This window comes from Haliotis cracherodii, unplaced genomic scaffold (genome assembly GCF_022045235.1).
Source record: "Haliotis cracherodii isolate W230 unplaced genomic scaffold, xgHalCrac1.p SCAF_18, whole genome shotgun sequence".
Classification (NCBI taxonomy): domain Eukaryota; kingdom Metazoa; phylum Mollusca; class Gastropoda; order Lepetellida; family Haliotidae; genus Haliotis; species Haliotis cracherodii.
This window is the reverse complement of record NW_027266273.1, coordinates 23783393-23808229: the sequence shown is the minus strand read 5'-3', so window position 1 is coordinate 23808229 and position 24837 is coordinate 23783393. Positions and strand designations below refer to the sequence as shown.

Here is a 24837-nt window from a genome sequence, read left to right as displayed (position 1 = left end):
TGGTTATTTCAGGAAAGAATACCTAGGTCACACAAAAGAATGTGCAGCAGTGTTATATCGAGGGGTATCAGTATACGACGCTGGGTGTGCAGAGGGACCATTCACACTGAGAAGGGACTCGTCAAATCAGCCCACTCTATTAACTGTTTAACGAGCCCTCGGACCAGCACTGCGTCTAACCCTGGTGGCTCTCGCCTTCCCTCTGCGAGGTGACCCATGAAAAGGTCGGTCTCGCTGCGTTTGTTTTGGATTTCGGCAGTACAAAGGCAGGTGTCCGTGGGGTATATCGTCGTGCCCTGTCTCTACACACCATCTCTGTTCAGTTTAAAACAGTTACCCATTGGGTATACCGCTGTTGCCCTGTACCTACCGCATCGTGGATCCCTGGATCACTAAGTATGTAGACCCGAATATCTAATACGTACATACATAGAGTCATCCCTCGCCGTTGACTAGGAAGCTGATCTACTGAGCGACCACAACTCAAGTTTACATTTCTTTCTATACCCGTGTTACTAAACAAACATCCGACACATTGAAGAAGATGTGCTTTGTTCAGCGGATCTACAACGCGACCACTTAATTGGATGAAGTATTGACACAGCTACATCGCGACAGATTATATCATCAAATGTGTTATTGGGATGACGTATACCATCTCCACCGAAAACAACCTGTCTGATGTGTTCAGCTCGCCGCCTGGGGCCATGTTGCGTTATTGTGTCGCGTCTTCTGCAGCCTTCTGACCGTGAGATCTTGGGGTCCTGGGTCAGGGGTCAGCCAGCCGGGGAGAGGGGCTGTACTGCCGTGTAGTTGGCAGGGGACAGACGTGTGGGTCTCAAGCAGCGCGTGGCTCTGTAGCTGGTAGCATCACGCTCATTGACCCAATCAACATTTCCAATCACAGGCCTTGCAATGATGCAAAGACATGGATTAAATATTCAAAGGAATTTGGATCGATGTGTATACAACAGCTTTATATTCCCCCGCACGGTGGGTAGCAGAACAGGCGTATCCCGGTCTACCTAGTTGTATGTTTCTCTGAGTTCAATATTCATGGTTAACAGAATAGGATGTTTTTCGTCTGACGTCGAGCTGGGACAGAGAGCCACCTGGCCGACAGATTTCTGTAAGGTCTTCTAGTAACATTGTTCCGGTGTCGGTGGCCACGCTGACACCCATAGCGTCAGACCCGGCACGGATCGTGAGCCCGCATGGCAGCTGCATGACCCTAAGGTCTTGTTTTTAAGAAGATTTGTTGACATGTGACGGTTACTACAATTCTGTCAGCCATAGCAGTAAGTTGGGGAGGACAAGCATGGCAACATAGACACGTGTGATACACGTCTTGAACGAGCAAAGGTAGCAAGTATTGTAGGAGCAGGAACATCATCCAGGAGCCAAGGCCGTCACCAGAGGAGACGGAGCCGCAATTGTGTGGAGCTAGGAAAGTCATAATAGGGAGCCACAAATGTCACTGTAAGGAGCCAATCCCGAGAGGGAAAGGAGCCAGTACCAACAGTAAAAGGAGCGCGTGTCGACAGGGAAAGGATCAATTCCATCAGTGTAGGGAATCAAGGGAGCCAGTATTCGTACCAAAAGGGGTTCCGACCCTTACTACAAAAAGGTAGGACCGCCAATCGATACGGAATCATGACTGTTCCCCAGGGAGCTGGGACCAATCCTGCAAGACAATCACAGTTATCGACTAACGAGATAGAACTGCCAGTTTGTCGCGGTGACCTCCCTACTAATTAGTGCAGTTTGCTGGTGCACGAGCTGCAGCATCTCACGTGACAGGTAGGTAGGTGTAATTGCCCAGGTGTTACTGCAACAGCGTGTGACGGCCACGCCTGGGTGGATGGGATACCCACTACATGAACATACTACTACAAAGACTATGTGCCTACAATGACATGCCATGGCTTCGGCTCACTGATTTCTGTCTCTTTGTAACGATCGATGTATCGACCACAGAAGCGTGTTCAACAACGCAGTTAAGACCGGAACGTTAATAACATCATAGCTCCCGGCAACTTGACAAGACTGCAAATCTTTAGTCTGACGGATGGGATGTACATGTGATTCTGAACGTCGTCATGAGGTCCAAGCCGGTGCCGTTGGCGTACACGATGGACACCTACTGGTCTGTTGACCACAAATATCCGTAACCTGTATCAATTCCTATCAGTGGTGGTAGGGCGCGTTAATTCCTATACTTTGACTGTATGATGGGCTTGTGGAAGAATTTACTCCACGGCCGGCAAGGCAACCAACAAGCTAAGGCAGATCGGCCAACCCTTGCTACAAACCCCGAACTATCCGTGAGGTATCACGGGGGTGTGGCCCGTAGCGACACCGCGTCCTACGTCTCTATCGCCGCCAACAGTGACGACGGGTCTGGGGGAGAGACCGACAACACGTATGCATCGATCAAATCATGGGCGTTATCGGGTAAGTTAACCAGATTAGAGTTATGACGCCCTGTTTACTGTAATGTGTCTATCGGCATGTGAAGTAAGAACTCTACATGTTACAATCTGACTACTACGTTTCATTCACGGTGTAGAGTTTCAACACTTATCCTGTGACACCCTATCATGGCTTTGTGTCCCTCGTGAATATCTAGCTAGGAGCATGACCGTATTGGCGCCTCGACATCCTCCAGTGAGGTCCTCCCGATCTCCCCAGTCGGATCCTTGACATCTTCCACTGATGTCCTCCCACTCTCCCCAGTCGGACCCTTGACATCCTCCACTGATGTCCTCCCACTCTCCCCAGTCGGACCCTTGACATCCTCCAGTGATGTCCTCCCTCTCTCCCCAGTCGGACCCTTGACATCCTCCACTGATGTCCTCCCACTCTCCCCAGTCGGACCCTTGACATCCTCCAGTGATGTCCTCCCACTCTCCCCAGTCGGACCCTTGACATCCTCCAGTGATGTCCTCCCACTCTCCCCAGTCGGACCCTTGACATCCTCCAGTGATGTCCTCCCTCTCTCCCCAGTCGGACCCTTGACATCCTCCACTGATGTCCTCCCACTCTCCCCAGTCGGATCCTTGACATCCTCCAGTGAGGTCCTCCCACTTTCGCTAGTTGGCCCCTTGACATCATTTAGTCCCCAGTTTGGTCCTAGGTCAGCTTTCAGTCTTCCAGGTTGAAGCAAGTTCCTGTCACATCCCATGCATGAATGTTCTGGGTGACCTCCCTTGGAAGGTCAAGACAGCATTCTTTATGTCTCTTCTTTGATGTCATCTGCCAAATACGTGTGAACTTTCCATATTAAACACAACCTTTTCTATAATCTATCACTGTGTTTAGTTTTTGGGAGATTCCTAGCAGGTTCAATATTTAGCTGTCATATCACATTCTTTGCCTCGCCTTAACGAGGACCGTTAATGACTTTATCACTGTGTATGGAAATCTGTCATGTTTCAGCAAATATTAAAGCTTATGACCTCAAGTATCCAATTAGGACGGTTCTATTGACGATGAAACTAGTCGTTATAGAGAAGAAAGTGATATTGTAAGGATAGACTGGTCGTTAGAGAGTGGACGGTGTTGTGTATGTCGTAATATAGACATGACATTGTTATTGTAAGGATGGACTGGTCGTTATAGAGAGGACGGTGTTGTGTTTGTCGTAATATAGACATGACATTGTGATTTTAAGGATGTACTGGTCGTTATAGAGAGGAACGTGTTGTGTTTGTCGTAATGTAGACGTGACATTGTCATCGTATTGAGATATTGGTCGTTATAGAGAGGAAAGTGTTGTGTTTGTCGTAATGTAGACGTGACATTGTCATCGTATTGAGATATTGGTCGTTATAGAGAGGAACGTGTTGGGTTTGTCGTAATGTAGACGTGACATTGTTGTCGTAAGGATATACTGGTCGATATAGAGAAGAAAGTGTTGTGTATGTCGTAATATAGACGTGACATTGTTATTGTAAGGATATACTGGTCGTTATAGAGAAGAAAGTGTTGTGTATGACGTAATATAGACGTGAGATTGTTATTGTAAGGATATACTGGTCGTTATAGAGAAGAAAGTGTTGTGTATGTCGTAATATAGACGTGACATTGTTATTGTAAGGATATGCTGGTCGTTATAGAGAAGAAAGTGTTGTGTTTTTCGTTGTAGACAGACAGGTATAAACTAGGGAGATACGGGTCTCTATAAAGAAGTCTGTGTAATCCCGAGGAGTTCTTGGTTGTTATAGAGAGGTTAGTGAGACCCTTGTCGTTATAGAGAGGTCAATGTCATCCCGTGGAGATCTTTGTCGTTAAGAGAGGACACTGTTCGATGCGAAGCCTGGTCGATAAAGAAAAGGTTCTGTAAGCTAAGGGAGGTTCTGGTCGTTATAGAGAGGACACTGTTTTCCTGGGGAACTATTGTTCGTTATAGAGGGGGCAGTGAAATGTCAAGTACCGCCTGGTGGTATTCCATGTGATGTGTTTTGTTACATCATCAGGAAAAGTAACTCTGCTTTCACTTGGTGTTTATTTACATCATCGGGAACGTGTTTCTCACGCTCTCGGCGATACCTCTGTCAACGAAGTCGCAACATGACAATCCATGCTGCATTATGAATGGCGTCATGGGTGATAGGATGCGATAAGTATCCCTTCTTCGGGCAGAGGGAGTCCACACGTCATCATCAAAATATGAGAAGAAATTCAAGGCATCAAGGTCTGTGTATTATGACTGTATTTGTACAGGATTACTGCCTGATAGATCTATATCCACCAGACAAGCAGAAATAAGCGTTGTTATGGGTGTGTTGATATTTATGTTATCTTGTACTAGGTGACACCACTTAAGATGTTGCTTATCTGTGTCAGGCTCCATCTCGCTGTACAACGCTATGCTGTACAAGCAATATATCATTATGTCACTCGGCTTGCCCCTTTTATAGTGTGCTGGGGTAGTTGGGTGGATGATCGTGTTCGGCAGCTTGACTCCTGTCCGTTTCTAGGGCTTCGGTCCTGCCCCACACTGAAGCACCTATAGAACATGTAGTGTCTCCTCCAGCCATGGACCTTGTTCTCAATATGCCTCTGTTCACCCAGCATTTAATGGATACCAGGTAGGATGAAATGGTAATGTGGCTGTTATCCTTCGTGGACCTCAGTTGTATACTCCCCAGGGAGCCGAGAAAGAAAATCGAGTACGCACTGATCCATTGTCCGGGGTAATAATGGTGCGCCATGAGAATATCTAGCATGATGATGATGATGATGATGATTATTATTATTATTATTGTTGTTGTTCGTATCCCAATTGTGTTTGTCGATACTCATGTTTTCAGTCACTGGATTGTCTGGGAAAATCTCGATTATTTACAGACCACCCTCATATAGCTGGAATATTGCTGAGTGCGACGTTAAACAACACACAAACAATTAAACAAAATGTTTCAGAGAATGTACATTGCAGAGTTTTGTGACATGTTCGGCTACGCTATGGTATCGCACTTACCTACGCTTTGTGCATAATACAGAGATGAGGCTAAGCATTGTAACGTACAGGCTGGTATAGTACTAGGTATGCCAGCTACAGGCTGGTATAGTACGGGGTGTATGGAGCTACACGATGGTATAGCACGGGGTGTATGGAGCTACACGATGGTATAGTATGGGGTGAATTGAGCTACACGATGGTATGGTACAGGTGTATGGAGCTACACGATGGTATAGTACGGGGTGTATGGAGCTACACAATGGTATAGTATGGGGTGTATTGAGCTACACGATGGTATAGTACGGGGTGTATGGAGCTACACGATGGTATGGTACGGGGTGTATGGAGCTACACAATGGTATAGGACGGGGTGTTTGGAGCTACACGACGGTATAGCACGGGATGTATGGAGCTACACGATGGTATAGTACGGGGTGTATGAAGCTACACGATGGTATAGTACGGGGTGTATGGAGCTACACGATGGTATAGCACAGGGGGTATGGAGCTACACGATGGTATTGCAGGGGGCGTATGAAGCTACACGATGGTATAGTACGGGATGTATGGAGCTACACGATGGTATAGGACGGGGTGTATGGAGCTACACGATGGTATAGTATGGGGAGTATGGAGCTACACGATGGTATAGTACGGGGTGTATGGAGCTACACGATGGTATAGTACGGTGTGTATGGAGCTACACGATGGTATAGTACGGGGTGTATGGAGCTACACGATGGTATAGTACGGTGTGTATGGAGCTACACGATGGTATAGCACAGGGGGTATGGAGCTACACGATGGTATAGCACAGGGGGTATGGAGCTACACGATGGTATAGTACGGGGTGTATGAAGCTACACGATGGTATAGTACGGGGTGTATGAAGCTACATGATGGTATAGTACGGGGTGTATGGAGCTACACGATGGTATTGTAGGGGCTGTAAGGAGCTACGTGATGTAGTTGGGCGTATATAACGCTATGTTGTGGTATGTATCATTGTGTATGTTGCTATGCTATGCTATTGGACAGGGTATTGGGTCTTGTATGCACACTGCAAACCTCCTCTACTGCCGCTATCATCTATCTATCTGTCTAGGGATACCTACTGGGGTATTTTTTAGATGTCTGATAACGATATGACGTTAATAGGGGTCAAAGGGGTTAAGGTATTCGCTTGTAACCCCGGAGATGCGGGTGCCACTCCCTGTAGTCGTACAATATGCGATGCGCGCTGGTTTATCTACACGTGCCCATCTGTCCGCCACGTTTGATGTGGACCTTGCTTGATAAACAGTCGTGACAGAAGTTCCAGCATTCACGAGAAGAGAAAATATGTATGTTCAACAAAGATGCATTTAAAAAATGTAGAAAAATATATAAGGATTTCAGTTTGAATCTTGTTTTCAAAATGAAGTTATGGGAATTAAATAACCAGCAGGTTTCTCATAACTGTTTTGAGAGTCCCGATGGTGTTAAGGGTGTTTTACTGAGTCGAGATTTTTTAGTGTCTTTTACTAAGTCGTGTGTTTAGGGGTGTTTTACTAGGTGGAGTGTTGAGGGGTTTTTTAATTAGTCGAGCGTGTTGAGGGTGTTTTACTGGATGGAGTGTGTTCAGGGTGTTTTACTGGGTTGGGGGTGTTTTACTAAGTCGTGTGTTTAAGGGTGTTTTACTGGGTCGAGTGGGTTGAGGGTGTTTTACTGGGTCGAGTGTGTTCAGGGTGTTTTCCTGGGTCGGGTGTGTTGAGGGTGTTTTCCTGGGTCGAGTGTGTTGAGGGTGTTTTACTGGGTCGTGTGTGTTGAGGGTGTTTTCCTGGGTCGAGTGTGTTGAGAGTGTTTTCCTGGGTCGGGTGTGTTGAGGGTGTTTTCCTGGGTCGAGTGTGTTGAGGGTGTTTTACTGGGTCGAGTGTGTTGAGGGTGTTTTACTGGGTCGAGTGTGTTGAGGGTGTTTTACTGGGTCGAGTGTGTTGAGGGTGTTTTACTGGGTCGAGTGTGTTGAGGGTGTTTTACTGGGTCGAGTGTGTTGAGGGTGTTTTACTGGGTCGAGTGTGTTGAGGGTGTGTCACTTCACTTCACTTCACTGGTACTAACACTGTGACAATCTACATTGTTTATTGTAGAGTATCTGGCACGCTCACTTGCGAACGTGACTGCTATGTCACGGTGCAGGGAACACTTGATATGATATTGTGGTGTGTCTCTGTATATGCAAATACATGGAATACCTGACTACATATAACTAAATGGATGCCTGACTATTCCCACACAGAACTTATTGGTCTACAGCAACCCATGCTTGAAAAAGTTGACTAAGGGTAGCGGGTAAAGGAGCTCGATGGCTTGGTTGTGTGATGCATGTCATAGTATTCCAATTGCGTGGATCGATGTTCATGATGTCAATCACAGGATTGTCTGGTCCAGACTCGATTATTTACAGACCGCCGCCATATAGCTGGAATATTGCTAAGTGTGGCGTTAAACAACAAACAAACAAACACATCCTGATTCAGTTCGCCCTACAGTTCACATTGATACAAACGTGTTGCTTTTAAGATATTTTACGACCGCTTCAAATATTGTCGCCAGATGACACTGCTGAAAAGCAGTATCTTGTGCATCAAGGCATATTCAGTATTATACACTGAGTAAATGCTTGGTGTTTAGCCATGCACTGTATACTGTGTCTACTGTATAGGTTAAGAAATGCGATCTTTAAACATGACTACACGGCATCTTGACTTCGGGAATAAATAAGCTACCAAAGCTGTCTTGGCATGGCGTGATTTGCCATCAACACAGCGGCCCTCAACTTCTTTAGCACAACGCAAAGATACACGCGTCCCTTATTAACAAAGGCGCTCGCAACTATGAAACTATATGCATCGCTCTTAAACAGGCGCGCTCGCAGCCAATTATGAAACTATATGCATCGCTCTTAAACAGGCGCCCTCGCAGCCAACTATGAAACTATATGCATCGCTCTTAAACAGGTGCGCTCGCAGCCAACTATGAAACTACGTGTATCGCTCCTAAACAGGTGTGCTAGCAACAACATTTAAGAAATCAAAGTGTCAAACGCCTTAAAGTTATAATTAGCTATCATAACAGTCCGTTTTAAGTAGTTCTAATTTACCAAAGTTACATTTATAGAACTTCCAAACTGTCCTGTATTTACATTTAGAAATATATTTGCATTGGGGATAAAATGTTCATGTTTCCCGATTATTTATGTCCGGGTACCCTTTTCCCGGTCGCCCCTTTCATGTTACCCTAACAGGGTGGAGCTATAGCAATGTTAGCCCCCGGCTCCCCGTCCCCCGTGTGTTCTTCGCGCCCTCGATGTGTCGGTATAGGTTGTAGTTACTGCTTATCTTGATTAGCTGTTTCCTCGTACCCCCGGGCGGCATCAGGCGACGTCGTGATCGCTGTGATACATTGTGTTGCCATTCCTAGCTGCCTGTGTCCAACCTTGCACGTCCAAACTATCGCCTACATGACTATCATCTTCCAAGCAACACAGCGGTATAGAAAGTTTGTAAAGAGCTTCTCTCTATTGGCTTGAAAACGAAGCGAAATATTGTATGTCACCTAGGGGCACGTCAAGCTTAATATGACTCCTGTATTTACACACCCTGTAATGCAATAGTCACTTTCTACAACCCTCGATGCGGGGATGCAATATTCCCTAAATACAACACTCTACTTGTGATGCAATATTCCCTATCAATAACGCTGTATTCTGTGGTGGATATTTCACATATACAACAACGTAGCCTTTGATGCAGTATTCCCTTTCAACAACATCGCACCCTGTGATGCAATATTCCCTATCAATAACGCTGTATTCTGTGGTGGCTATTTCACATATACAACAACGTAGCCTTTGATGCAATATTCCCATTATACAACATCACACCCTTTGATGCAATATTCCCTATCAATAATATAACTCTGCATTCTGTGGTGGATATTTCACATATACATCAACGTACCCTTTGATGCAATATTTCCTTTATAGAACATCACACCCTGTGATGCAATATTCCCTATCAATAACGCTGTATTCTGTGATAGATATTTCACATATACAACAACGTACCCTTTGATGCAATATTTCCTTTTTAGAACATCACACCCTGTGATGCAATAGTCCTTTTCTACAATCCTTCATCCTGGTATGCAATATTTACTTTAAACAACACCCTACCTGTGATGCAATTTTTCCCTATCAATAACGCTGCAACCCGGGATGCAATATTCCCTGTCAATAACGCTGTATTCTGTGGTGGATATTTCACATGTTTAACACCGTACCCTTTCATGCAACATTCCCTTTCTACAACACTGCATCCTGTGAAGCAATATTCCCTTTCTACAATACTGCATCCCGTGAGGCAATATTCCCTTTCTACAATACTGCATCCCGTGAGGCAATATTCCCTTTATACAACACTGCATCCTGTGAGGCAATATTCCCTTTATACAACACTGCATCCTGTGAGGTAAAATTCCCTTTCTACAACACTGCATCCTGTGAGGCAACATTCCCTTTCTACAACACTGCATCCTGTGAAGCAATATTCCCTTTCTACAATACTGCATCCCGTGAGGCAATATTCCCTTTCTACAATACTGCATCCCGTGAGGCAATATTCCCTTTCTACAACACTGCATCCCGTGAGGCAATATTCCCTTTATACAACACTGCATCCTGTGAGGCAATATTCTCGTTCTTAATCATTGCATCCTGTGAGGCAATATTCCCTTTATACTATACTGCATCATATCTAATAAATAAAGGACCCGTGGTCGTTGCTTTACGATGAACAACGACCACGAGTCCTTTATTTCTTATATGAGATGTTAACATTGTATACAGCCCCTTTAAGGATGATGATAAAATTACAAGATTTAAAAATATATACCCTTATTAAAATAATGCTGACTTCCTCAATAGAATCCGACCTCGGCAATGTCGGAGAAGTCCAGTTATGCACAGCTGGGGATTACCCGCATATTCATACAATCCTCACGCCGATTATCTGTACCTTTCCTCCCAATACCGAGTGTCATATCTCTCCCGCTTTTGGATGCGATCGTTCGACCATCGCGTTTAACTGCGTTGCCCAGATACATCTATGGGGAACAACTCACTAGACTCTCCCCTCTCAAACATAACGTCGTCCAATATAGGACGTCATCATGTTGTGAGCGCATGTTCGAATCTCCAGAAATGACTTAATGATAGAACAATGTTTTATTGTGAAATAAACCAGGCTTCGTTCTTCATTGTTCTTGGCGATTTATCGCGTAGCTATCTTATATAATGCATAATTCCCTTTATACTACACTGCATTTTGTAATGCAATATTCGATTTATACTATATTGCATCATGTAATGAGATGTTCCCTTTATACTACCCTACATCGTATATAATGCAATATTCCCTTTATACTACACTGCATCGTACATAATGCAATATTCCCTTTATACTACACTGCATCGTATAATGCAATATTCCCTTTATACCACACTGCATCTTATAATACAATATTCCCTTTATATTACACTGCATCGTATATAATGCAATACCCCCTTTATACTACACTGCATCGTACATAATGCAATATCCCCTTTATACTACACTGCATCATGTAATGCAATATTCCCTTTATACTACACTGCATCGTATAATACAATATTCCCTTTATACTACACTCCATCATATAATAGAATATTCTCTTTATACTACACGTCATTCCGTGATGCAGTATGTCGTTAGGTACCCCCGATGCAGTGCGTCCCCCTCTCCAGTCCAAGGGTATACTGCTTCATATATCTAGCTATTTACCCTTGTCAGTATTGCACAGAAATTCTGCCGGAGACATTCTGTACTGCGGAATGCTTAACGGCAATATATAGACAATGTCTAACTATAACAGGCAAACCATGACATGTTATATCGATATTCGCTTGATATGTCCGACACACTTCACTCCAACTATATATGCCTGGTGTTTATACAAGGGGGAGACAACCAGTGTTGAGGCTAAGAAGAGTTTGTACTTTTGGCTTATTGAAATATGTCTCAATGAGGTCCGACTCGGTGCATTATCAAAAGAAATCAATGCCGTTTTCATACCTCTGTTGTGGGTTCTTATTGACCCAGAAATGTCGTCCGTCCCTATGAAATCAATACGATGTCAAACACGGACATAGCAGAGAATGACTTTAACCACCACCATACCTGGGTCAGGGCAGCTGTCATTCCAGACACGCTGGTGGGGATCATGTGTTCTGTTTGATGGTTTTGTTGTTGTTTTTGTTTTTCTTTGTTCGTTTAACTGCTGTTGTCTTTTTGTGTCTGCGTGTGCGTGTATGTATGCACCTGTGCTTCTGTTGTCTTTTATATCACTTATTATTTTTTTCGTTATTCTGTTTTTCAGTGGTTTTATATTTCTTAGGGGTAGGGTCATTTTGAAGCACACAGAATGTGAGGAGCGGTTGAGTAGGGTTTACGCCGATTATAATATTGCAGACATATCACTGCTGGGGGCACACGCAATGGGCTCTACTCATTATACCCGTCTGGGGATCTAACCTGGGTGTTCTGCATGATGCCAGAAATCTTGACGAGAACGCGGCCAACAGCGGCAGCCTCAGAAAATTTGATTCTTAAAGTCCCTCCTACACTACTTTCTTCATCGTCTGCTAGTTCAAAGATTGGAAAATAGCAATTAAAAGATAATACCCTTGAAAATAGCTCGAAATAGCTGTCTGTCCGCTGACCAAATGCCAGTGACTTTAAAGTTAGGCTAGTAACATTTCCGTAAAGCTGGTCCGAGTGTCTGGTTGAAAACTTTAGTCAATACATATATATTTCTACGATCTCAAGATCTTGGAGCAAACTCCCCCGTTAACAATTGTTTAAACACAAGATTATCCCATTGGCTTTCTGTAATCTGTATACTGACAAATATAATTATATACATATTTTTCATAAAAGAGAATATTCAGACAGAAAGATAAGAGAGAAAGGAAGAGTCCTGTAGATTTACTTTATAAAAAATATACATTGTAGATTATTTGAGTCGAAAGATCTCACTGAACTCTGAATATCTGCGGGGGTTTTCTTTCTTGTTCATTACACTTCTGCTTTGTTTACATTATTGCCTAAACCTGCATTGCCGACATTGTTTCACGTGGGATGAAGTTGCGTCAGTAACAGTGACCCATTCACTGTTCCAACACGACAGGCTGGAGTTAGCGAGTCGATGCGACAGTCAAGCTATCACGTGACCGTTGTCGCACGCTTCGGCTCGCGGAGATCTCGCGTGGTCCTAAGCAGACGATATGACTTAATAGAAGATGGATTATGGTACTGCTTTACATGACCACATGGATTGATGTAGTACGATTTGTCGGAAGACTCTACCATGTTTCCGCCTAGAGCCAGATCTCGGCCTTCAACCGACTGGAATGGGGTGTTACAAGACTTGTTCGGGAAAGGTAGGTTTACCTTTTGTTGTGACACCTGTGTCGCCTGACGAATACAACGCCTGAGTATTGATTACCGTCCTGAACGCTAGTCGGGCAAGCAGCTACTGTCGGGGAGCTAGACGAATAACGCTTTATCATATTATATGGAAATGTGGGATTTCAGTGTGAAATATACCCGTCTGCCACGTTTTGACTTTACTATCTTTGTGTAATATTAGTGATACCTTTTATATGAAACTTGAGAGCGTTGGCACATAGTCATATTAACAGGTCTAAAGAATTATGATAACAATTAACATGGACATAAGGGCGCTTATTACCATGGATATAGTTTGGGGTAAGACGAGTATAATTACCAAGTGGTTATCTATGCTGAAGTAACTGCCAGGCCGGTACTGAGTTAATACTGGACAGTATGCAATGTATTGCTACCAAGTGCTAAGCAGTAGGCGGCTATACGTTATTAAAGTAGCTTTGATATAGGGGCTAATAGTGTAACGGTAGGGTTAGAAATTGGCACTGGTCCTATAGTCCTTGCCAAACTGCCCAATAGTTAAGGTATCATAAGGACTAGTATTAAGGGTTTTACTCTAGGTTTTCATTGTTAGGACTAGAGGACTAAACTAGTTAGTTTATATGGCTATAGTAACTGTTGTCATCTGTACAACTGGACATCTATCATAGAAAGTGATTGTGTAACTGTGTAATAGGTAAGGCATGTGTCAACTGTCCTAGCTGCTGAAATAAGGGAAGTTGTTAGGACGTACCTTAGTGATGAACGTAATAACACTGTGATCGGTTTCATTTTTATTATTTTTTAGAGTTGAGTTATATTCTTTAATATTTCAACTTTGTGGTGGGTTTCAATATATAATGGATCCCCCTCAGTTTGTCTATAAGAAACATTAAGTATTAATTTACTTGATTTTATATTATTTACCTACCCAGTTCTCAATTGCCAGCTTGGGTATGTGCAAACAAGTACAATCATTAATTTGAGTGTGGCCTCAGGGAAGGACAAGGAGCTGTTCTGTAGAGTTGCCGTACTTCCCAACCATACCACTTATGTCAGGGGAATACAAGGTGTTATTAATGTAGGGTTATCATTATTCCCAACAACAGTTCGTAGCTTTCCTTACACATGAATGTCGGATTCTGGTTGGTTGAGACCCATTCTATTATTGTCAATGTACCCTGCTTACATTTAACATACATTTCTGATGTTCTCTAGAACTGTCAATCTGTTGGAATTACATTTGTAGTATACCACCCCCAATTTTGTATCTTAAATTAATTATGTCAGACACCATTCTCCAGATATTTCTGATATTTTCCAAATGCAATGGATCTTTGAGGAATAACTACCTAATTTGTTTTCAGTGGTCTGCGATAAATGCCTAACTGTGGTAATCTTACCAATTCAGACCAAAGCATGCAGGGCTCCATTTGAGGAACTTGATTTAACTTGCACTAGGTGCATGTTGACATGAAAACCAAATTGCACCAAACAAAACCAGGTTGCACCCTGGTACCATAAATGTATCAGAGTTGAAACATAGGCCGGTCTGCTGCCAGTGTCACAGAAATTAGTGATGCAGTACTGTAAAAACTTAATATGAACATGTGCATATGGTACCCACAGTTTGATGACATCAAACCTAAGAAAGCAGGAGAAATTACATGTTACACAAGGATTAGTGATAAAGTCTAGCAAATAAACTTTGGAGGTATTGTGTGTGTTCAAAGATCGATTTTGTATGGACAAGTAAGGGTTAGTCAGACACAAATTTGAAGGTTGCATTTTTCAATGATAGGTTGCATGTGGCCATGTTTTATGTAGCTAAATCAAGTCTTGGCATTCATGCATAAGACATACCTGCAATATGATTAGGTGTGTAGTAAGATAAATTCATTATCCACCGGTATCTGGGTATACAAGGTCTTATTACTATATATTTATCACTATTCTCATCAACAGTACATACCGGTATGTCAGATGAATATGAGGCCTTACTACTGTATTGTTGTCACATTTCCAACAGCACATATATCAGGGAATACAACAATTGTTCAAGTTATTACATTATAATTGTCTTTGTTCCTCAAAACAGTACATATTTCAGGGGAATACGAGGCCTTATTACTATATAGTTGTCATTATTCATCAGTACAGTCTCAGCCAGTACATATGCCAGGGGAATACGAGGTCTTAATACTGTTTGGTTATCATTATTCCTTAAGCACAGATATCAGAGGAATAAAACAGTTGTACAAGGTGTTATTAGAGTATAGTTATCATTATTCCCAACAACAGTAACTATGTCAGGAGAAATATGTCATGTTGTAATTAGTGTATAGATGATGTTGACATTAACAGTATGGATGGTATTATTGGAAAAATGTTGTAAACTGTGAAATATTTTAATCAGTATATGAATAGATATTGTTCTGTCACTTCTCAGTTCATGTTAATCAAGACTTTAAATTAGGTCCCAAGGTATGAGATTAAGAATGACTGCCAAGAAATTGTAATGAGTTGAAGAGAAATTCAGGGATCCATGTATATAGAAGTTAGAATTGATACTTTTCAGAGTTAAAGAGAACATAAAAACAGATAAGGTGTTCGATTTACTTTTACTTATTGCAAAATTCTATGTTAATAGATGCAAATCCCAAAGAACCAAACCTTACTTTCATGTTTATATGAAGGAAGTTTTTCACAATGTAACAATGAGAAAGATATTGCTCTTAAGACAAGTGATAAGCAGAAATTCTGTGGAGGTCGGAATCTGCATCATAAACTTTTCGAAAAGGAGGAGCCGCTATCACTTTCAGTTTTGCTTTACACTTCAGACTTTAATGTATTAGACCATGTACTTTTCTGCACTGCAATATAATATATACATGATATATGCAGTATAATTGTATTACTAGAGTGAATGAGTTATTGAGAACTATGTTAATTGCTGTAAAAAGTCTAAAATGTACTGTCAGGTTGTGAAATATTCTTTTCATGTCATTGGCATTCTGCTACCCTGGACAAAAGTCTGTGAACAATAAAAGAAAATAAATATAGTAGTTGGTATTTGGTAGAGTGAAAGTAACGTCATCACTTTGAAATGATGTATAAGGGCACTTTCTTCATGCGACATCTTCAAATAGAAGTCATACAATAAAAGCCCATGAACTCCTGGTACAGGACTCTTATGTCACACATAATGCTGTCTGGTTTAATGTGGACATATCGCGGTAAATATCACGGTCCATGAAAAGCTCCACTCATCTCAGCAATCACAGTGCTATGATTTACAGCAAGCTCCCAGACAGATTGAACACAACTTAATGGCTTTCACGCCATTTGTTCAAGCAGTAGATCAATCATAGACTATCTGCTGACTTATTATTCTGACAATAAGTTTTGTTCATGGGATGAGTCACTGCTACCTACATGCTGACAGTGTAATGGTCACACCGCCCGTGATCACTCTGTCCCAATCTTACTACATAACTTGTCTTATCAGCAAGGAAGTTTTTCAGCGCAGGTCCTTCTAAGTTGCACATATTTATCATCATGTGTGATAACACCGATACTCTCGTAAATCTATGCTGGTTTCTAGGCTATCATGTAGAGGTAAAGGTTCACCTTGCTCCAGCCGACATTCCTGGGTATGTATCAGTATATATACCTTAGTAGGTCAAGAAGTAATGGATTCCCTTGCAGGGATTTATCAAGGATTCCACACTAAGAGCCCTTGTCAGGCAATTTGGGTAAATTAATTGGTTTTTTTGCCCAAATAGATCATGAAATACAAGGCACCTCTACAAAGCCATAGTTATTACCTGATTACTAATATATGACATGAATTGAGAAATTTGTAATTCCAATTTGGGATTTTTTATGGACAACTTGCTGCAGACTTGGGGCTGAATATGGGCCTCTGGGCAGGTCTAGATAAATCCCTGCCTTGCGTGTATATTTGATTCTATAATATTCTGTTGACATAACAGGTGGCATCTTGCGTTGTAATGAAAGCGGCATCAGTTTGTTGTTTGACACTGCGCTAGCAATATTTGAGTCTGGACGAGGCAATCCAGTGATTGACATAATGCGCACAGATACAGGTAATTGAGATTTGTGATATGCAATAACTAAGTCACCATACCAGACCAACGCTCCAATTAGTTTCCTCTTACGACAAGCATAGGACGTTTTTCCTTACCCAGAATCACCCCTGGTTCTGTAAGTACCTATAGGTATTTATTTTTTTCAATATTGTTGTTATTATACAGATCCGTGCAAATAGAAATCCATAGAAGTCCTTTTCTTAAGGACCTGGTGTTGCATTTCAGTGTTCAACAGTGTAAAGGTTGGGCAATGAAAAGGGAAGAGAATAGTGTGTCTGGATTGTTTGCATAATTTTGTTCAGCAAATATAAAATAATGTGTTAACTGCCTCTTTAGAAAATAAACAAACGAAAACATACTGCCTCTTTAGTGCCCAGTATATTCCACGTTAAGTTACTTCCTCCGCCTGAATAATCATGGTCAAATTAATGATAAAAAACGGGAGTTTAAAAAAAGTCTGAGGTTACTGCGGTTCAAGATCATCTCACACACCTAAAACATCAGTAAAAAGGCGATGACTTGACGATTATCTTTTTGTATTTTTCATAGATTTCTGACTTAAGAAAAAAACATACTGTGAGTTATGAGCACTGAAATGATTTTTTATCCCCTGAAAAACGTAGTCCCTGTTTTGTCAACTGTTGCACTCTGTCTAACCTTCTTGTGGAGTCAGCGGAAGACGTGCAATAATGTCAGAGCAGGAATTTGCTATTTTTCTAACCTTTACCACAGGTTGCCCTGCTGTAGCTCATTTATGTCTGACTGATTGTCTATGCGAGGCACTTCCCATAGACTGTAGTCAATGGGAGGATTGTGGAGCTGTTCGTCTTGTTGAAGACACTTGAAAGCCTTTTCATGACATAATGTGTGACATTATTTGTAACCATGACAACTTAAAGCAAAGAGAGCTGAACTTGAATGACGCCATCACAAGTCAGTGAAGTTTAGACAAAGATTACTCTAACTGATTAGGGCATTTACTTTAGCGCACATAATCATTCCATTCATCCAGGATTTTCTGGTTATCCACATAACGATCCTTTTGGGCACCATCATGATGTATTCATCAAATATCTTGCCGCTACCTTTGGAGAATCATTGTTTGCAGACCAGGAATATGTGATGTGAAAATTACTTTACATGCAGGGGATAACTTCTTTTATCACACTGGCATTCTCACAATGATAGAAACTGTACTACCATTACACATCATGATGATCAAATGATGTTCCAATACTATGGCACACAGTGTAATATTTTTATTTGTCATGTAATATTGTATAAGATAAGTCTTTATAGTTCAACTGGACTTTTGACAGCTAATATTTCTCCAGGGGCGGTCATTTAGCCTAGTGGTTAAAGCGTTCTCTCGTCACGCAGAAGACCCAGGTTCGATTCCCCCCGACATGGGTACAAGGTGTGAAGCCCATTTCTGGTGTCCCCCACAGTGATACTGCTGGAATATTGCTAAAAGCGGACTAAAACCACACTCATTCACTCATAATCAGAAAATATTTGATTCATACAACACCATCATGAAATGTGTAGATATAGAAGTGAAAGTAGTTTTGAAATGAACTTATCACTCACTCACTAATATCTTTCCTTTCCTCCCATCATGAGCATATAATAAGCAAGAACATGTTCATGACATCTTTCAAATGTTCTGAACAAGTTGTCAGGCTGTGTATGTTTGGTATTCACAATTACCGTATATGTCCGCAGCTGAATTTTGAGGACCAGAAAAAAGATTCTGTAGAAAGGGGTCGGCTTATCCAGGGGATATCTGGGGGTCATATCATTTTTTTTCGTATTTCAATGGTCAAGTTAATACCTTGGCTTATCTAAGGGGTCGGCTTATCTGCGGTCATATACAGTATTTTAAAGTTCTCCTTTTAATATTTTTATCTTATGGGTCAAATTGTCAAGAATATGGGAATTCTGCTATTTTGTGTTAACCTGGGACCCCTAGATCTGTTATACTCAGCATTAGGGTCAGGAAAAAACACACCTTGAACACTGCTAGTTTTATGAGTCAGTAATGATGAATTATACATACTGGAGTAGTTCAGGAAAGACAAGGTGAGATGCAGTGGAGTGCACATGGCTGACCCATACGCCTTGCCTCCATACCTAACGTCAGAGTCTATAATCAGTGTCACCACAAGTATTGTAATGGTTTCTGTGAGGGTGCTTGGTCAGGGGGTGTACATTACTGTACAGACCAGTCCGGAGAGCCACTTGTAGGGTGGGCTCATCATATATAATACATCTCCCCACACACTTGTGACATTTATTGTCCTCTCAGGCCCATACACAAATAGACACACAGTTATCTGGGAGCCTTGTAGTGTATGATGTTGTCAAATCTAATTGAAAGTGAGGCCTTGACACAGGTCATGTGTCTGTGCATGTTCCATGCCTATGATTTACATACCGGTATAATTTTATGTCATTATTTAGTTGCCTATGTACTATGCCATAATTTACCTTTATATGTACCTGTCCGTGTGACAGTTTAGTTGTAATGCTAACACGTATCATAGTTTGGCCTTAACTATACTTACATACAGGGCTTTCCCTTGACTTACTAAAGTGGGGGTTCAGGGGCCCCAATAATCAATGTTAAGGGTCCTTGCAGGCAATTGGAGGGTCCTGTAAAGTAATGATATGGTGTAGTGTACTGTACGTTTAGACAATTACTCTGGAGCCGGGAATGAATCAGTGATCATGTGGACAGTGGTCATTATTGGTGGATGAAATGACCGACACCCATAACTACTCTTGATGAGGTGTAGGTACAGTAAATGTTATTGTGTGTCCCTTGGGACGCAGGATAATGTTTTTCAACGTCCATTCTTTACATTTGTGTGTATGAACGCACATTTGTGCATTGCGTAAAGTCCTGTAATTTATAGTAAAGGCAACTATGCTTGTAGTAAGAGGTGACTTACGGGATCGGGTGGTCAGACTCGCTGACTTGATGCATGTCATCGATCCCAATGATGTAATTCACTGGATTGTCTGGTCCAGACTAAATTATTTGCAGATCGCCGTCATATAACTGGAATATTGCTGAGTGTGGCATTAAACAACAAAAAAACATATTACAGATTATCCTTAGATATATTTGTGAATATTATGGTTTAGCTGTACATATTATCATGATTATATTGTATATTTCCAGCCAAGCCATGCCATACCTGTAGTGTGTGTTAAAGCCAAATTCAGTATTGTGCACAGTTCACTTGTATGAAACAGCAGTTAGTTGTGATATGATACACACAAGTAGACATTAGTCATGTTGAGGGACATATTCAGTCAAGAAAGAGAATAACTAGAGCTGTTAAGTAAACAATGGCAACTTCAGAAACTACCATTAGTCCTATAGTCCTTGCCAAACTGCTCAATAGTTAAGTTAATAGTATCCTTAGGACTAGTAGAACTACATGTATACCCATGCTACAGATAAGTCGCGTATTTACGTAATATACCCCCCCCCCCAAAAAAAATAAAAAAATATTCGAAACCCTATTACTTTCAATTAACCTGCGTACAGAAATGCTTGTATTAAATGAAAAACTCAAATGTATAAAAACAGCTCGCATAAATACCCAATGAAACTTTTTCAGCATGCGTACAAAGGTGTTAATTTCCGAAACACAATTACGAGCTAATTTACTTTCCGAGTCAAGTCTATATATTTAGAACCGTTATTTACATTTAACACATTATTTCCTTTTTTAACATCTTCAAATGTTCACTAATTTTGGGAAAAACCAAATGAAAAATGTAATAACCCAATTGAAATAGAAACCCTAGAGTAAAAACTCAATTGCTCCAAAATTATCTGGAGCTCTGTAATGACAAGTGGGCTAAAACTGTTAGTTTCTATTGCTGCAATGGTGTCATGACTCTTATACATACCATCATAAAATAGTATTTGTCAATTCCTTTTCATATGATATTTATAACATCATTCTTTTTAAAACATGTTTCATACCTCGTGACACAAAACTTAAGATATGACAGTGGGAGGATCGTGGCTCTCTTTAAAGCATTTACCTGGCATAATGTGTCACGATGCCTTTATTCTTCATGAAAGATGGGGATGGCTACCCAGGGTATTAGTTTCTTACCACTGGTACAATAGGTATTAACAAAGAATGCAATAATGCTTTTGTCATTTCATTACAACACCCAATCTTGTCACACATCCTTATTTCTTCTGTCTGGCTTAAAAGGTTGGTCGTATGCCAGCAGCCAACCAGCACAGCCTGGAATGTTTTCGTTTTCGCCAGTTTTATATAATTCAGGGTCAGACAGCATATTGGTTGGATTGTGTTCCTTCAAAGTTTGATTTCGTCTTTGGCTCTGACTCACTGTACACAAAAAGCTGTGATTTCTAAGCCAAGTAGTCTCCTCTGTTAGAGATTTGATGTGTTTGTGAAGGGCACCTGCTCTTTGATTGGCTCAGTGGCTGCAGCCTTAACCCCTTCAATGCTAGCATGGGCCTACTGTGATGACGTCCAGGCAGCATGGTCAGTTTCTCTTCTTAGCTCTCCAGGTCAGTCTGCAAAAGATCAATGTTTGTTATCCCCACAAGGGTGCAGAATGAAGTCATCTGACTGTAGCCCCACTTCATCCCTCTCTCCCTTTCCCCCCCTCCTCTAATCCCCTCTGCCTTGGAGTCACCATCAGCTAGGCCCCCAACTAAGCTCTATACTGAAAGGGTTACTTCATATTTTTCCTTTCCATCAGTTTAAAGTAAAAGATTCAATGGCCGGAGGAATTTATTCAAGATTGTTTTAAGAGGAGCGTTGTTTGATTTAAGCCTTGTCAGACAAATTAGAGTGAAGTGATATTTGCCAGTCACTCAACCAATGTCGTAACATTCTTGCTGAATTTCTGTGAAGATCAAAAGAACGAAATTTAGGAATGCTAAATATAAGACTGCTCAATGTGATGTTGTAAATGTTAATTTTGGCAACAGGTGTGTGAATTCTAATAAATTCCTTGCAAATAATATTCATTGTTGAAGCTTAATGGGAAATGGGATGAAATCTGTGATATTGCATGGTGTTCAGGTATGTTAATGCAGCATGGATACCTGCTATTCATTCCCTTATTCACTTGTGCAGGTAACTACTCCATTAGGAGTGCAGGTGATCCATCTGCTCCACCGTCTCCTGTTAAATTGTGCAGGTAATGCTTGTCACCTGTTTTACCTGTGTCTGCCAGCATGCTCCATTTATCAACAATAAAAGCCAGTATCAGTTTTTGGGCCGCCTTGGCTGAGGTTGAGATGGTTATTGATATCATCTTGTCTGGTCCTTCCTGGGGAGGAGTGTGACAGTGGGCTGCTAGCTGAGAGGTAGGAGACGACCAAATGAGGCAATCAACACATCCCAGCCATCTGAAGTATGATCAGGACAGGATGTCCCAGGGCCAGGAGAGTGGTGACAAACTCTGAGGTCTGGCTTGACAAGGTCAGAAAGAAGGGTCAGATCATGAGAGGAGTGGGTATCTCAGTTGACGGGGTCGGAATAGAGAGTCTGGGTATCTCAGTTGACGGGGTCAGAATAGAGAGTCTGGGTATCTCAGTTGACGGGGTCGGAATAGAGAGTCTGGGTATCTCAGTTGACGGGGTCAGAATAGAGAGTCTGGGTATCTCAGTTGACGGGGTCAGAATAGAGAGTCTGGGTATCTCAGTTGACGGGGTCAGAATAGAGAGTCTGGGTATCTCAGTTGACGGGGTCAGAATAGAGAGCCTGGATATCTCAGTTGACGGGGTCAGAATAGAGAGTCTGGGTATCTCAGTTGACATGGTCAGAAAAGAGAGTCTGGGTATCTCAGTTGACGGGGTCAGAATAGAGAGTCTGGGTATCTCAGTTGACGGGGTCAGAATAGAGAGTCTGGGTATCTCAGTTGACGGGGTCGGAATAGAGAGTCTGGGTATCTCAGTTGACGGGGTCAGAATAGAGAGTCTGGGTATCTCAGTTGACGGGGTCAGAATAGAGAGTCTGGGTATCTCAGTTGACGGGGTCAGAATAGAGAGTCTGGGTATCTCAGTTGACGGGGTCAGAATAGAGAGCCTGGGTATCTCAGTTGACGGGGTCAGAATAGAGAGTCTGGGTATCTCAGTTGACATGGTCAGAATAGAGAGTCTGGGTATCTCAGTTGACGGGGTCAGAATAGAGAGTCTGGGTATCTCAGTTGACGGGGTCGGAATAGAGAGTCTGGGTATCTCAGTTGACATGGTCGGAATAGAGAGTCTGGGTATCTCAGTTGACGGCGTCAGAATAGAGAGTCTGGGTATCTCAGTTGACATGGTCGGAATAGAGAGTCTGGGTATCTCAGTTGACGGGGTCAGAATAGAGAGTCTGAGTATCTCAGTTGACGGGGTCAGAATAGAGAGTCTGGGATCTCAGTTGACGGGGTCAGAATAGAGAGTCTGGGTATCTCAGTTGACATGGTCGGAATAGAGAGTCTGGGTATCTCAGTTGACATAGTGAGACAAGAGCGTCATAATGTGAGGACGTAGTGTCTCAGTTGACATGGTGAGACATGAGTGTCATAATGTGAGGACGTAGTGTCTCAGTTGACATGGTGAGACATGAGTGTCATAATGTGAGGATTTAGTATCTCAGTTGACATGGTGAGACAAGAGTGTCATAATGTGAGGATTTAGTATCTCAGTTGACATGGTGAGACATGAGTGTCATAATGTGAAGATTTAGTATCTCAGTTGACATAGTGAGACAAGAGCGTCATAATGTCAGGACGTAGTGTCTCAGTTGACATGGTGAGACAAGAGTGTCATAATGTGAGGATTTAGTATCTCAGTTGACATGGTGAGACATGAGTGTCATAATGTGAGGATTTAGTATCTCAGTTGACATAGTGAGACAAGAGCGTCATAATGTCAGGACGTAGTGTCTCAGTTGACATGGTGAGACAAGAGTGTCATAATGTCAGGGCGTAGTGTCACAGTTGACATGGTGAGACTAGAGTGTCATAATGTCAGGACTGGGTATCATAATGTACAGTAATGGGTATTCTTTACATTCACTGTCAGTATGGCCTACTCTCCTACTTTAATGTACTTAAAATGAGCCAGGGATGTGTTATTCCGGTATTATGGAGTAGATGATCCCCCTTTTGCGCGCAGGTTCCGGTAGCCCTGTATTGTGACGGCTGCAGACTGACCTGTAGAGCTACACTCAACTGTCTCACCTTCTGAGCTCCCAGTGTGGAGGGGGCCAAGAATGTTGCTCCTTTTAAGCACTAGATGCTTTCATATGCTAATGTGCATGATCGTGATACTACACAAAATGATTCATCAAAGGAGGGCAAAAAGCATTCCTCTAATCTTTGAATCAGTTTCAATGGCCTGCAAAAAATATCACTTTGTGAGAAATGAAGTAACATGGTACCTTGAGCCTCAACTGGAAAACATTTTCATGTCTGTTGTTGTCACTGGGTACTTTTTGATTAAACAAATATGTTTTGTCTGATTTTATCATAAGTGGGTAAACGAAAATTGAGTATGAGTGTGTCTTGCTATCAACAACCAGTGTTCATATAGTCTCTCTTACTCAAGGGCAAAACGGGCGGTTGGGTAGCATAGTGGTTAAAGCATTTCCTCGTCATGCCGAAGATCCAGGTTTGAAGCTCATTTCTGGTGTCCCCCGCCATGATATTGCTTGAATATTGCTAAAATTGGTGTAAAACTGTC

General features: G+C 42.0%; 1 protein-coding gene across 3 annotated transcripts in view; it reads left to right on the top strand.

Annotated features, from left to right (window-relative positions):
- The first annotated feature begins 267 nt into the window (after nucleotides 1-267).
- Nucleotides 268-24837, top strand: part of LOC139465914 (F-box/LRR-repeat protein 7-like) — a 47904-nt gene continuing 23334 nt past the window's right edge. Inside the window, exon 1 of one of the 3 annotated variants that reach the window (XM_071247910.1) lies at nucleotides 268-2454. In XM_071247910.1, coding sequence (XP_071104011.1) covers nucleotides 2229-2454 — 226 coding nt within the window. In that variant the 5' untranslated portion in view covers nucleotides 268-2228. Of the gene's footprint in view, nucleotides 2455-12809; nucleotides 12984-22553; nucleotides 22589-24837 lie in introns of those variants that run through there. The other 2 variants (XM_071247911.1, XM_071247913.1) reach the window with 2 other exon arrangements.